At 37.9% G+C, this 16,156-nt stretch overlaps 1 protein-coding gene across 1 annotated transcript in view; it reads right to left on the reverse strand.

Moving 5' to 3' along the window:
- ELP3 (elongator acetyltransferase complex subunit 3) overlaps positions 1-16,156 on the reverse strand; it is a 100,885-nt gene that overhangs the window by 58,356 nt on the left and 26,373 nt on the right. The window contains exons 8-10 of the mRNA XM_063086152.1: positions 7,448-7,609; positions 4,271-4,397; positions 21-214 (exon numbers count right to left, since the gene is read on the reverse strand). Of these exons, the coding sequence (XP_062942222.1) occupies positions 21-214; positions 4,271-4,397; positions 7,448-7,609 (483 nt within the window). The remainder of the gene's footprint in view (positions 1-20; positions 215-4,270; positions 4,398-7,447; positions 7,610-16,156) is intronic.

A 16,156-nucleotide genomic window follows, 5' to 3' on the forward strand; every position in this document is an offset into this window, starting at 1 on the left:
AATAAAAGATAACATACTACCTCTGCACACGGTACACTCGAGTCCATGGAGGCACAAGGGCTAGGATCCGAGCCACCAATTCAATCAGGTCACTAGGAGAATAACTTTTATATCTTCCTGATTTCCAAAGCTCATAAAGCCCAGTTCCACGAATCACCAGGGTAGGGTAGAGCTTCAAACCATCAGGACGAAAAGCAGGGTTCTCAAAAAACTCCTGTGAAGAGAGCAGAAAATTACTTCTCTCTCCATTAGTCATGGAGAAGTTTCCCTGGTGAAGTCTGGATCCTGGGCCAGCTTCTCTCACACTTAGCAGGCTTAGATTACCTTTCCTTTCCACAGGGAGGGAATGCCAACAGAACTGAAACTCATCATTTTCATAGTCTCACTGGAGCAAACGGGTGTGCGCTGGACGACAAGGCTGCCCAGTCCAGCATGTCTACGGCTGCAATCCATCTCATGCCACCTCTCACCACCTTGCCTTTCTGCCTTTGCAAAGGCAGCTTCCTCTGCCTGGAGAGTTTACCAGTGTTTCCTCATCTAGCTAATCTTTAGGTCTCAGCTTGCATGCCATTTCTTCAGAGAGGCCATCCTTACCTTCGAATGTTAGCTGCCCCACTTTAAAGAAGTTCCACTGAACCTGTGTTACCCCTTTCTTAACATCATCACACTGACAGTTTATTCAATGTCTGCCTTCACCTCTAGACTATATCCTCCTTTAATAAAGGAGTACATTTAATTGTTTAAACTTTTAAAAAGATATGACAGAAATCACCTGGCTTACAAAACCTAAAATGTTTACTACACGGGTATGGCTCTTCACAGGAAACGTTTGCTGATCCCCAGATATAACTACTTTGTTCTCAGGCCAAATGGCAGCATTCTTAACCTGGGCCACACACTGTCCATCTTTATCTGGACACTGAGCAATACATCTAACTCAGCTACTGCTAGCATCGTCACTGCTAGTCCTATGTCATCCCAGCTCGCTATCTTATTTCTTCATTTGGGATGTAGCAAGGAGACACCAGGCATTCTCCTTTCCATGATTTTGCACTGATAATTTGCTCTAATCTTGATTTTAGACGCTATGTGTTGGAGCAAGGAAGGTGGACTCACACAGTTCCCTCTCATCTCCACCTTGACATCAGTATCTACCCAGCCTGCAGCGCTACATATTATGAACTGAAAAAATGCTTTTTATGTTCCACTACACTATTCCTGCAAAGTTTTCCATTGTTTAACTTGCTTTTCAAAGAAATGTACCCATACACTTTCCAATCTCTCTCATTGATTTTTGTTGCATTCTTAACGCTGTATTCTTTGTGCACCATTTGGTCTTAGAGATATTCTTCTGTAATTGTGAGATTTTGCCTATAACATTTATATTTTAAAGATTCATCGGATCTTTAATAAATATTCCGTAGCCATCCACAAAAAGCACGTATGTGATCCATTCTCCACCTAGACTGAATCCACATTTGAACATGGGACTTCAGAAAAGTGCTTCCAGTATAAGTTTAGGCAACATACGTGCTGATATGTATATTCCTTTTGTAAGAATGAAGATAGATTGAATTGGTTCTGGACTTTTGGTTAAACATGAAGAATTAAAATATGTGTTTCTGTCTTTTCCCTCCAAATGACACTAAAGCAACAGGAAAGAATTTTTAAAGAAGTATAAACCTAGAAGAACAGAGAGAACAAGAAAGGATTAAGAGGGGAACAGCGATGGCAACAACTTCTTGAAAGACAGAAAATGGACAGAAGACTGGTCAGTGACTGCAAGTGAAGAAAACTGCAAAGTATCTGCAAAAGAAGATACCAATGACAGGCCAGCTCAATCACACCAGAGTCCCAGAAAGGCTCATGAATCAGAAGTACCTGAAACTGGGCAGGATGAAAGAGAGAGACAGAAATAAAAATGGGGGCACTGGATCTGAGTCTGTACATGGAGAAGTTTATCCCTATTCCTTAGCCTTTTCTGTACCAGGAGATGAGATTTATGCCCTGGAGAAACCAGAGAGCCTATGGCCTCTGAGATTCCAGATACAAAGGAAGGCCTGGGGGAGGATCAAGGCTGAAAACAGGGAAAAGCCAGCATGCTGACTAGTGAACTCTCTGTCTTGCTCATGGAGCATGTGTATGTTCAGTTTTAGCAAATGATGTCAAATGGTTTTCTTACATGGACGTACAATTTACATTCCTGCTGGCAGTTAAAGGAGAGTTCTAGTTGCTCTATATTCTTACCAACACTTGATACTGTTTTTTAAATGCTAGACTTCTAGTGAGTATGAAGTAGTAATATCTAATTACAGAGAATTACAGTAATTTTCAGAAAATTTTTCCATAGAGAGAACTCAGATTTTTCATTTTAGCTCCATTTTGTCAATCATTAACTGGGATGCAGTTAGAAAAGAAATATGGTCAGCTAATAATCCTTGTGGGTTTCTCTGAAAAGATTACAAGCAAGTAGGTAAATCTGCTTACATGAAGGGTTGTCTTTGCAATATTGTTATTGGACTATCCCTTATTTTGAAGACACTAAAGAAAATGAATAGTGAGACTCAGTTATTTGCTATTACTTGCTATGGTATTAAACATACCACATTTTTCAAGAGCACTTAAAGTTTATGAATTCTGGCTATACTACTGGTCCACCTAGGAGCTGTGCTAAAGAAAAGTGTGTTTCAGGTGCCTTTTAGTCTTGGTGTCATGAGTAAGTGGCTATTTGTTACTGAGGGGAAGACACTACACTCAAAATTATTATACAACCAGTATGGGGTTACTGCTAACAGGGATGTCTGTGGATTAATGCTGTCTTATAAACAGGTCTTCAGTGGTAGTTCATTAGATTAAGAAATAAAATAAACTTTTTAAAAGAAAAGGAAGAATTATTAACTTCACAAATAAGCATAATAAACTCCATTTCTGTAAACAGAGTAAAATAAAAGTACTTTTATTGATTAAATAACTTGATAAATATTGTTATCACCTTCTCTAAAAGGATAGCCCTAAAACACACTTCCCCTATCTGAAAATCTGAAGAAAAAACAAAGGCCCTGAACAATCTCAATACCCAAGACAAAGCTAACATGGATCAAAGAATTGTGACAAGAGTAAAAATAAAAAGAAAAAAACCCCACAAGAAAAACAACCAGAAAAAAGAACAGAGTTGCAGTTAGGTATTAAAATTCAAAGAACACAAAGGTTTGAAGAAAACAGGAAGGCTGTCCTACACTTTCCAAGCATCTGAAGAAAACAAAAAAGACAGATTTGATAACAAAAGCAAAAGTAAAGGGCCAATAATAGCTTGGGGAAAATATCTGCAACAAATGTAAAAAACAGTAAGTCCATAATGACATTACCTAAGAAGTTCATATAAATTCACATTAAAAATATTCATATCACAATAGAGTAAATTGCTCAGCAGATAAAAACACAATTCCAAAAAGATGAAAGAAACGTAATTAGTAAATACAATTTACTACTACAATTTCAAAATGCAAGTTAAAATGGCACTTTAGCCATCAAATTATCAAAGATAAAAATACTACATGTATAAATGTCTGTATGTATATGTATCTATAAAAAATAAACAGAAGAGAATTATTAGGGGAAAAAGACACCCCTGCTGAAATGAGTGTATATTGTTACAGCTGTCTGAAAATCAACTTAGTAATATAGTGAGGTTCTTAAAGTGTTTATATCTTAACCTGATAATTCTCTTCCATGGAATTTATCATAAAGAAATAAACCTAAATACTAAAGTTATAGGCACAAAGTTGTGCAGTACTATTCATAATATCAAAAATTGGTAATATCCTAAATTTTGAAATATTTAGAAGTGGTTAAGCCATGCATGACATATTAATTTAAACAGACATTTAAATATGTTAACATGTTAACAGAGACCAGGTTACAACATAGATAAATGCTTGTTATAATGATATGAAAAAGCTATTAGAAGAATTACCTACCTCATATACATGTAAGAGTAAACGTGCCTGTGTTGTATGTGTATAAACAACCTTGCCCCTGAAAAAGCCTAGGCATAAAAAAATTCCGAAAAGAATATATTAAAATGTTAGAGTTTTATCTGACGTTGGGACTGCGGGTGACTTCTCTTTCTCTACTGTTCTAATATTCGGTAATGAAGATGCACTGCTTTAATAATGGGAAAAAATCAACAGTACACCAACCACAAGAGCAGAGTAGGGATACGAAGCATGCAGAGGCATCTCGCATGGGCCGGGCTGAAGGCAATACTTACGGTGAACTGTTCGATGTCTCTCTCTAATCCCACATTTGGCAGATCAGGCATCATGTGAGCTACAACTTTGAAGCCGGAATCTTTGGCCAGGTTAAATGACTCACATACCGCCTTCACAGTGTGGCCCCTGAAGAAACAAAATTCACTACCTGTTACACAAATAAATGGGCAACAACGGTAACACAAGGAGCAGACAGAACACAACCTCTGAGACATGGAAGAGAAGTTGTATAATCAAGAAAACTATGGCTTGAGAAAAAAAATCTCAGTCATTTTTTTATGCCTCCACTTTTGAGGAAACCTTGGAAGGAAATCATTTTATTTCTGAGATATTTCTCAGAAATTCCCTTATGCACTTACTCAAAGTTCTGAAAGTAAATGACTGGGGTAACAAGAGTTATTGTTTTAGCATCATGAGATTATTTTAGCATCCTGGGTCAAAATAAGCTTACTAATGTACATGTCTATGTTAAAAACAAGAATAAGAAGCTCAAAATCTTGCAGAAGATTTTGCTATGCTATGCTCTTCCCTTTAAAAATCTTGTGAAATTATTTGTAGTGAGAGAGGAAGAATGAAACCTATGACAGAAAATAGATTTCACTGGTGGGTTTAGAGGATCCTTAAAAAAATGTTGTAAGAGAGAATGATTTAGTGAGAAGGCAGAATCATTTAGGGCCATGGGCATAAATTAACTTAGCATTCTAGTGCCACATCCCAGTAGGAAGCAAGCCCTAACAATGGTTTTGGATAACTGTGTGTCAATCCCTCTCATCATCAAGACATTTCTGTTTACCAGAGAAAGACCCTAAGACCATGGATTCCATATCACTCTCCCTGGATGTCCCATCCATTTCCATGGCTTCAATTTCTAATTTGTTTTTGCTAAGGACTTCCAAATTTCTATGATGTGACTGGGCCTGTCTCCTGAATTCCACCCCTAAATAACCAATACTTTAAAGTTGCACTATTAAATATGGTGCCACAAGGCACATGTGGTTATTAAAATGAAAAATTCAGTTCCTTAGCTGCGCTATCACACTAGACAGTACAGGTACAGAACATTTTGATAACCACAGAATATTCTATTGGATAACCCTGCTCTAAAGCAAACCCTCAGCTGGTTCTACACATTATCTAAAATGAAACCCATCTTTCTTCCAAGCCTCCTTGACTTCCCATTTTCTCCTACCCTTATTTCAATCAGTCACTGCTATGGTTTGAATGTATCCCCCAAAGTTCATGCATTGGAAACAATTCCCAATGCAGCACTGTTGACAGGTGGGACCTTTGAGAGGTAATTAGGTCCTTAGGGCTCTGCATTCATGAATGGATTAATGCTGTTACTGCAGGAGTGGGTTAGTTATTGTGGGAGTGGGTTCCTGATAGAGGGATGAGTTTGACCCCCTTTCTCTCTCTTGTGTAAGCTCTCTTGCCCTTCAGCCTTCTGCCATGGGAGGATGCCACAAGAAGGACCTCACAAGATGCCAGTACCTTGATACTGAACTTCTTAGTCTCCAGAACTGTGAGAAACAAACTTCTTTTCTTTATTAACTACCCAGTCTCTGGCATTCTGTTATAGCAGCACAAAAAGGACTAAGACAGTCACCAAACACCACCATTCATTTCTTTCCATGACATCAGTATTTTTCTGCTTTATTTACTGCAGTAGCCTCTTAACCGGTCTCCCTCCCAGCTTGCTCTGCTCTAACCTATCCCCCGCCCTGTAGCTCAAGTGATCTTTCTAAAATGCAGACATGCTCCTATCACAAGTTCACTTCAGCCTGTCTATGGCTCGCTACTGTTCTAGATTAAAACTCAGGCTTCCGGGCTGACTGTGAAGTCCCCTCTGCTTGCTTTCAGCCTCACCTCTTCTGCTCCTGACTCACTCTCTAACCAAACTAACCCTCTTTGAGTTCCCTAAATGTGGCATGCACTCCCATCCTCAGGAATTTGCTCATATTTTCTTTCTGCCTGAAACAATCTTCCTCTTCTGCCCCTGACTAACTCTCTTCCTTCAAGTCTCAGCTGAGATGTCATTTTCTTCAGGAAACTTCCCTGACCTTTAAGAAACACTTTTTCCATCTCCACAAGTACAGCCCTTGATGACTGCCACATTCCAACCTAGTTTGAGTCTTACTGCCGTCTGCGCACATTACTCTTTCTCAAGCATGACTTCCACTAGATTCTTCCCTGTGCTCACAAACATTCAATAGCTCTCTATTACCTAAAGGGAAAATTCCACCCTCCTTAGCCTGGTACTCTTCTTGGTTGTTTCTAACACATTGACCAGTGTCTCTTTCCCTATCTCTCCTTCACTGCCTTCTCCTAGCGCAACCCCCAATCACGTCTACCAAATCCAACTAAAGAAAGTAACCTTTAAGGTCCAGCTCAACACATACCTGCCTCCTGAAGCCTGCCTTTATCATTCTAGGTCATTGATGTCTGCTGCCTAATGAACTACAGATGCCTGTGCCCACTCATCCCCACATTAATTTGCCAATTAATTATGAAGTTCTTTACACATTTAACCTTTCATGCTTTCACAGGTATCTTCTTGGTTCAACTCAATGGTACACAAGGGGTCTTCAAAAAGTTCTTGGAAATATTCTCATTACTTCTTAATTCCATTTTTGCACAAACTTCTTGAAGTTCCCCTGTACTTCTAGAGGGAAGAAAACTTCATACAGCTCTACTGACCTTTACCTCTCTTCTTCCTTACACTGCCAAATTCCCCAGGGCCTCACCAACTTTTCCTGACTTCCCTGCCAACTCATACCCACTTCACAAAAACGAATCTCTCAAATCACACTCTGACTTCCTTCTTACTCAAACCCCTTTCTTTGCTCCATTCTCCTTGGCCTTCTCCACTGCTTTAAACTACTGACCTTGAATCCTGCCTCCTGTTTTCTACATGGGAAAGGCTGTGTATGACAGGAACAGGGAGAGATATTAGCATGTTTATAGGCTACTGGAAAAAAGTCAGTACAGAAAGACCGAAAATGAAGGAAAGAAGGGATGAAATTAAGAGCACAGACAGATGAAAGGACTTTGAAAAGGAGGAATAAACATACTTTTTCTGTACAATTAGTAGGAAGGAAGAAAGGATGGGAGTGAATGCAGAAAAGATCAGCAGGGACAGAGGAAGGCTTGCATAAGATCGTTTGCCAACATCTTACCTGTTGGTATCTCTGGCCACATCTTCGTAGACACTCTGGACCCCAATCTCCAGCCTTGTGCAGCCATAGGTCAACATGTCACTTAAATGTCGCTTCATACAATAATCTGGTCTGGTCTCGATGGTAATTCCAATACATTTTGTAAGGCTTCTCTCAGAATACCTGGAGAGCAAATCTAAAAATGACAGACCTGCCATGCCACAGTTTTAGGACATTTATTCTCACTCAGAGAACTGACTTGTCTTAGTCCTCTCAGGATGAGACAGTGGTTAAAAGTGCAGGCTGTGGAGCCAGATTGAGTTCAAATCCCGGCTCTGCTACTTCCTAACTAGGCAAACAGGAATGCTATTAACCGCTCTGTGCTTCAGTTTCTTTATCTGCAAAATGAAGATAATAATAGTACCTACACCAGACGTGAATGAACCAGAATGAACCAGCACACAGTAACGTTATTATCACCATTATCATTATTATTCTCTTGCAGTCTGCTACAACCATAATCTCCTAAAAAGCAGTGATTTCAACTGTGAAAACCCTATTTTTCAATTCCTGGGAACAATTTTTCACATAAGTGAAAACCAGCGGCATCATTTACTTCCCACTCCATATTTCAGAGTCATTTTAAATAAAAGAAAAAAAGAAGAGGGGAGGGTATGTGTAATGATCATAGGAAAAATTCAGATACAATGTTTTCTATATGCACGAAAGTCCTTCTGCCAAGCCTATTAATCTTAGCAATAATTTACAAAATTAGAAATCATTTTTGTCTCACTAACACAAGCTATCAAAGTAGTGAGTTCCACTTCAAAGTCAAGCTATTTGAATTAATGGACTTAATGCCGGCCAAAGATCCAGAGAAGTAAGAATCACTTGCTAAAGCAGCTGTGAATCACTTCCTAAAGCAGATGTGAAGGGAAGGAACTCACATTTACAGAGGCCACTGTGGGCCAAGCTCTATGCTATACGCCTATCAATTATTGAATCTTCCTAACAGCTCTACAATGTATGTCCTATATTCCCATTTTACAGATGAAGAAACTGAAGTTCAAAGGGAATAAACAGCTTGTCCAAGGTACAGAGCTAATATAATCCAAGTCTATTTGAAGTTAGGTCCATTTGACTTCAGAACCTTTGTTCTATATTCCATTACCACACTGCTTAGACAACTTAGTATGGGGCATCAGACTTCTCTCCTTTTCAACATCTCTATCTTTTTAGAACTCAATAATTCTTCTAGTGCACCCTTTCCACAACTTTCTCATTTCTTTTTTTTTTGGCCATTTAATTCCATTCTTTCCAAAGAAGTTTGCAGCTTTGCTTGAAAAGTAAAAAATCATAAAATGTACATAATTTTGTAACTACTCCCTTGAGTTCATTCCTTCATTCTTAATTGTCAATCAAAACTGACTTATTTGATGTTAATAATTATTAAGAAGCTTAAGAATCACTGAACTAGAGGACTAATTCTCAAATCTTTCATCCTAGACATTCAAACTTTTTGCACTGTTTATTTCTATATTCCATGAGGTTTTATATAGGATTACCAGAAGTAACAAGACTAAAGGTAAACAACTAGTTCAAAGGTAATAAGATGGGGGTGATGCCATCAAGATGGCGGAACAGACAGTCCCCAGCATCACTCTCCCCCACAATCAATCAACTTACAACTATTAAAAAGCAAAGACTGCCAACCTGGGACCACTGGAGCTGGAGGAAGAGAGGGAGAGATCCACAATATTCATTAAGGTGAAAGAAGCCGTGGCGAGAGGGAGAAGGGACCAATCGGACCCCTTTGAGCCCTGGCCACTTCAGGGCGGGCCCAGAGAGGGGTGGGAAGAAGCTGCAACACATGAAGCAGGAGCAAAAGTCACAGATGAGCCCTTTGCGTGAAGTTGCTTGGAGTCCACAGGGGAGGAGGGCCTCAGAGTGCACCTACCAGCCCTCAGACCTGCGAGACCACGGACAGGGTTCCTGTGGATCCACATAAGAGTGAGGGGCCACAACCAATCAAAGAAAGGAGCCACCCGGAAGCTGGTGAGTCATAGTGAGGGACCCACACACAGCCTGCACCACGGGAGGTGTTTGGAGTGCGGCAGGGAGACTGGCCCACCGGAGGAATGTCAGGGTGCAGCGTGGGCAGTTCATCTGCCTTCTGCTCAGCACAGGCCCAGTGGAGACTGGACAGTGTGAGAGAACTGCAGGGGGCAGGGTTTGCTGGAAAGACTCAGTCCCGGGCCAGAATTTTCAAACAGCCCAGTGCACCTAACCTCATAAGACCCAGAAGTGATTCAAAGGCCAACAATTAAAATCTGAGGAGCACATAGAGCCTTCCCCAGAGAATGAGCAGCAAAGCAGCAATTTAGCTCAACCACAGGGCTAAAGTACTGGTCTCCACAAGAAGGTCCCTCAATTTGGGAATTAATCAAAAGACAACAAATTAATTCCAGTGGAGAGTTTAACTGGTGGTGGTAGCTAATAATCCACCATGGAACTAGGAAAAAAAAAAAAAAAAGAAAAGGAAAAAAAGCCCACCACAGATCAAAGAGAAAGCTCTGGTATTAACCAGTAAAGGTCCAACATCACCAAAGAACACCTATAAAACCTAGAAGAGGCAGCAGTCTCCTCAAATGCCCCAGGCATCAACATAAAGACACAAAGATCAAGAAAGAACAGAAACACATGACAACAAAGGAAACATGCAAAGCAGCAGCAATGGACCCAGAGGAACAGATGTGTGAAACATCTGACAGAGAATTCAGAATAACCCTCTTAGGGATGTTCAGTAAGTCCTGAGAAAATACAGATAGAAAAATGATATCTGGAAAACAATCCAGGAGCAGAACAAGAAACTTGACAAAGGAGTTGAATCAATTAAAAGAAGCTCAAAGGTCACTAATCCAACTCAATCCAAGGAGGAACACCTCAAGGCATATCATAATCAAATTATCAATAACCAAAGACAAAGAAAGAATACTGAAAGTAGGAAGAGAAAAGAAAAACACAACATTCAGCAGAGCCCCAATACGTCTCTCAGCAGATTTCTCAGTAGACACCCTATAGGCCAGAGGAGAATGGGATGATATATTCAGAGTGCTGAACGAAAAAAACTGTCAGGCAAGAATTCTGTAGGCAGCAAAACTAACCTTCAAATATGAAGGAGAAATAAAGTCTTTCCCAGACAAACAAAAGCTAAGGGAATTCATCAGCACCAGACCTTCATTACAAGAAATGCTAGAAGGAGTTCTTAAGCCTGAGAGATGATGCTAAAGAGCAGCAAGAAAACATTTGAAGGTACACAACTCATTATTAGTAAAGTAAGTTCACAGACAACCTCAGAATACTCCAGTGTCATAAGGGTGGTTAATAAACTGCTTATATCCTTAGTATGAAGACTAAGGGACAAAACTAACAAGATAATAACATGTACAACAGCAACATATAAAAGGCAATATTAAAAGATGTAACTGGGAACAACAACATGTCAAAAAGTGGAAGGGAATGAGGCCAAAGCATAGAGTTGGGTTTGGATTTTTTTTTCTTTAGATAAAGTTGAGTTGTTATTAGTCTAAAATAATCTTATCACTATAACATGTTTTTTTCTGAGCCTCATGGTAACCACAACACAAAAACTTATAAGACTGAAAATAAACAGCGAGAAATCAAAATACACTGCTAGAGAAAACCACTCAATCACAAAGAAAGACAGTAAAATCAGGAAAAAGGAAAAGAGTGGCTTAATGGATTATAAAACAAGAACCAACAATATGCTGCCTACAAGAAACTCACTTCACATATAAAGACACACACCAACTCAAAGTGAACGGATGGAAAAACATATTTCACGCAAATAGAAACCAAAAAAGAACAGGAGTAGTTGTATGTATGTCAGATAAAATAGGGTTTAAGCCAAGGGGAAAAAAAAAGATAAGGAAGGTCATTATACAATGATAAAGGGGTCAATTCAACAAAAGGAATAACAATTCCAAGTATATACACATCCAACTCCAGAGCAGCCAGTTATATAAAGCAATTACTATTAGACCTGATGGGAGAAATAGATTCCAACCTAGTAATAGTTGGGGACTTTAACACCTCACTTTCAGCAGCAGACAGATCATCCAGATGGAAAATTAACCAGGAAACATCAGAATTAATCTCCACTCTAGGCTGACTGGACCTAACAGACATATATAGAAAATTTCATCTAGCAGCTGTAGAATACACATTCTTCTCAGCAGCACATGGAACATTCTCTAGAACAGACCATATGTTAGGTCACAAAACAACTCTCAACAAATTTTAAAAAACTGAAAACATATCAGCTATCTTGTCTGACCACCATGGAATAAAACTAGAAACCAACAACAAAAGGAATACCAGAAACTGTGCAAATACATGGAAATTAAACATGCTCCTTCCAATTTTAGTATATGTGCTTTTGAAGCAAGCACTAAACAACATGCTCCCAAACAATGAATGGATCAAAGAAGAAATCAAAAAGGAAACTAAAAAATTCCTGGAGACAAAGTGAAAATACAATATACCAGAGCCTATGGGATACAGCAAAAGCAGCTCTAAGAGGGAAGCTTATGGCAATAAATGCTTAACATTTATCAAATAAACAACCTAACATTACCTCAAGAAACTAGAAAGAACAAACCAAATCCCAAAACAGTAGAAAGGGAGAAATAATAAAGATCAGAGCAGAAATAAATGAATTAGAGATTTAAAAAATAATTAAAAATATCAATGAAACAAAGGTTTGATATTTCAGAAAGATAAACAAAATAGATAAATCTTTGATTAAACTGAAGAAAAAAAAGACTGAAATAAATAAAATCAGAAATGAAAAAGGAGACATAACAACTGATACCACAGAAATACAAAGGATCATAAATAAGAGACTACTAAGAAAAACTATATGTGAACAAACTGTAAAACTTAGAAGAAATGGATAAATTCCTGGACACATACAACCTACCAAGTTTGAATCATGAAGAATTAAAAAACCTAAACAGACCAATAACAAGTAGTGAGACTGAAGCAGTGATAAGAAGACTCCCAACAAAGAAAAGCCCAGGACCAGATGGCTTTACTGCTGAATTCTATCAAACATTTAAAGAAGAACTAATACCAACTGTTTTCAAACTCTTCCAAAAAATTAAAGAGTCGGAAATACTTCCAAACTCATTCTACAAGGCCAACATTAACCACATACCAAAACTGGAAAAGGAAACAACAAAAAAAGAAAACTACAGACTAATAACCCTAATGAACACAGATGCAAAGATCCTCAACAAAATACAAGCAAACAGAATCTAACAACATATGAAAAAGATCATTCACCATGATCAAGCAGGATTCATCCCAGGGATACAAGGATGGTTTGACATATGCAAATCTGTAAACATGATACATGATACACTCAGCAGAATGAAGGAAAAAATATATTATCATTTCAATAGATGCAGAAAAAACACTTGATAAAATCCAATACTCTTCCATGTGATAAAAACACTCAACAAACCAGGCATAGAAGGAGTGTTCCTCAACATAATAAAGGCCATATATGACAAACCTGCAGCTAATATCACACTGAATGGACAAATTTAGAGGCTTTTCCTCTAAGATCTGGAACAAGACAAGGTTGCCCACTTTCCCCACTCTTATTCAACATAGTACTGTAACAGTCAACATAGTTCTAGCCAGAGCAATAAAGCAAAAAGAAAGCCAAAAGGGAATCCAAATTGGAAAGCAGGAAGTCAAACAATTCCTATTTGTGGATGAAATCATCATATACATAGAAAACCCTAAAGACATGCCCCCCAAATTACTAGAATAAATGAATTCAGTATAGTGGCAGTATACGAAATCAACACAGAAAAATCAACAGCCAATAATGAAATAACTGCAGAAGAAATCAAGAAAGTAATCCCATTCACAGTAGCTACCCCAAAAACAAAATACCTAAGAGTAAACTTAACTGAGGAGGTGAAAGACTTCTACAATGAAAACTATAAAACAATGGTAAAAAAAAAAAAAACTGAAAAGGACACAAATAAATGGAAAGATATCCCATGTTCATCAGCTGGAAGAACTAACATCATCAAAATGTCCATATTACCCAAAGCAATCTACACGTTCAATGCAATCCCTATCAAAATACCAATGGTATTCTTCACAGAAATAGAAACAAATGATCTTAACATTTGTATGGAACCACAGAATACCTTGTATAGCTAAAGTAATCTTGAACAAAAAGAACAAAGTTGGAGGCATCACACTTCCTGACTTCAAAATATACTATAAAGTTATAGTCACCCAAACAGCATGGTACAAGCATAAAAATACACAAATAGACCAATGGAACAGAACAGAGAGCCCAGAAACAAACCTATGCACTTACAGCCAACAGATTTTTGGAAAAGGTGCCAAGAATATAAAGTGGAGAAAGGACAGCCTCTTCAATAAATAGTGCAGGGAAAACTAAATATCCACATGCAAAAGACTGAAACTAGACCCCTATCTCTCACCATATACAAAAGTCAACTCAAAATGTATGAAAGACCTAAATTTAAGACTCAGAACTATGAAACTACTAGAAGAAAACATCAGGGAAATGCTACATGAAATGAGAGTGGGCGGCACCTTTTTGAATATGGCCACAAAGGCACAGGCAACTAAAGCAAAAATACACAAATGGGACTACATCAAACTAAAAAGCTTCTGCACAGCAAGGAACCTTATCAACAAAGTAAAAAGACAACCTATAGAATGGGATAGTGTTTGAAAACTACACATCAGACAAGGGGCTAATATCCAGAATATATAAGGAACTCAAACAACTCAACAGCAAGAAAACCACAAATAACCCAATTAAAAAATGGGCGAAAGACCTGAAGAGACATTTCTCAAAAGAAGACATACATATGGCCAATAAGCACATGAAAAAATGTCCAGCATCATTAACCATTAGGAAAGTGAAAATTAAAACCACGAAATATTATCTTGTCCCAGTTAGAATGGCTATTATCAACAAGACAGAAAATAAAAATGCTGGTGAGGATGTGGAGAAAAGGGAACCCTTCTACATTGTAGGTAGGACTGCAAACTGGTACGGCCATTGTGGAAAACATTATGAAGGTGCCTCAGAGAACTAAAAATAGAGCTACCTTACGATCCAGCTCTCCCACTGCTAGGTATATACTGAAAGTAAATGAAATTAATATATCAAAAAGACACTTGCACTCCCATGTTCATGGCAACGCTATTCACAATAGCCAAGAGATGGAATCAACCTAAATGCCCATCAATGGAGGAATAGATTTAAAAAACTGTGGTGTATATATATACACAATGGAACACCTCAGCTATAAAAAGAAATGATATCCCATCATTTGCAGCAACATAAATGGAACTGGAAACCATCATGTTAAGTGAAGTAAGTCAGGGACAGAAAGACAAATACCACACAATCACACTCATATGTGGAATCTAAAAAAAAAAACAAAAAAAAGTGGTTCTCAATAGAAGTATACAGTAGAATAATGGTTACCAGAGGTCAGGAGGGGAGGAGTGGGATGGGGAGGAAAAGGGGTGGACTAACAGGTACAAAACTATGCTATCTCCCAGGTGAATCATTGTGCAGTATGTGCATGTATTCAAACAACACAGTGTGGCCCACAAAAATGTACAAGTAAATGTTAAAACAAAACACAAATTAAATAAATAGAATTTTGAAATCCTGGAAACTGATTTAAAAAAAGTTACCAAAAGATGAATTGTAAGACAGAAAAAATGATCTTATCAAACCTTTCCTAAGACAGGATACTAAATCATTCAGCTTCCCTTAAACAATAGAAACAGAAAGGGAATGCAGCAACAGGAAGTACATAACACCACAGTACAAACATAACTCATCTTCCTCCAGAATCAACTATTGAGTTTGATGGAAACCATTTTTTAACTAAAATAAATGCTCATATATCATGAAGAAAGCAAACCAAAAGAGAATTGGAAAAAAAAAAAACAAAAAAACAGAAGACAAAAGGCTCTAAATGAGTCTATTTAAAAAAAAAAATGAGAATATCCTAGAATCACGCATTCCAAAATTGTATCATAAACCCTCCTATTCACTGATATTTTTAAAAGCCTACAGTATTTCTTAAAGGCAATACCGTAAAGCCTGGTGGCATAACAGTAGTTTGCATCACTGGGATCAACTAGAGGGCAGGCAATAGCAGGAACAGAAATTTGTCCAGAGGAGAGAGAAAATTTACCAGCTAACCTTTCTCTTGCACAGATCATCAAAGGCCCAACTGAGGACACAGAAAGAAAGCAGCTGCAAGGATGATAAGGTCTCTTCATAAATAGTCAGAAAATAGTGTAGGACACAGAAGCAAACCTTATTTCCAAATAATAATTTAACTCCATTTCAAAAATGTCTTTCCTCTGGGGGGAAAATGTCATTACCTTTTGCAAGAGCAGAAATCAAGGAAGAAAAAACTCAAGTTTTAAAAAGTCAATATTTTATATTTATAAAAGGCTTTTACAACACTGTCCTCTTTTCAGAATTTTATTTTCACCTGAAAAGCATTAAGCAGAAATTCTTATCAAATTTGAACAAAAACAATGAAAGATTTTCCTAGAGAACAGAGTATAAGGACATCTTTCCTATAAGCCCACTGTATTTTTATTAGGGTTTTTTTT

This window comes from Cynocephalus volans, chromosome 2 (assembly GCF_027409185.1).
Source record: "Cynocephalus volans isolate mCynVol1 chromosome 2, mCynVol1.pri, whole genome shotgun sequence".
Lineage (NCBI taxonomy): Eukaryota > Metazoa > Chordata > Mammalia > Dermoptera > Cynocephalidae > Cynocephalus > Cynocephalus volans.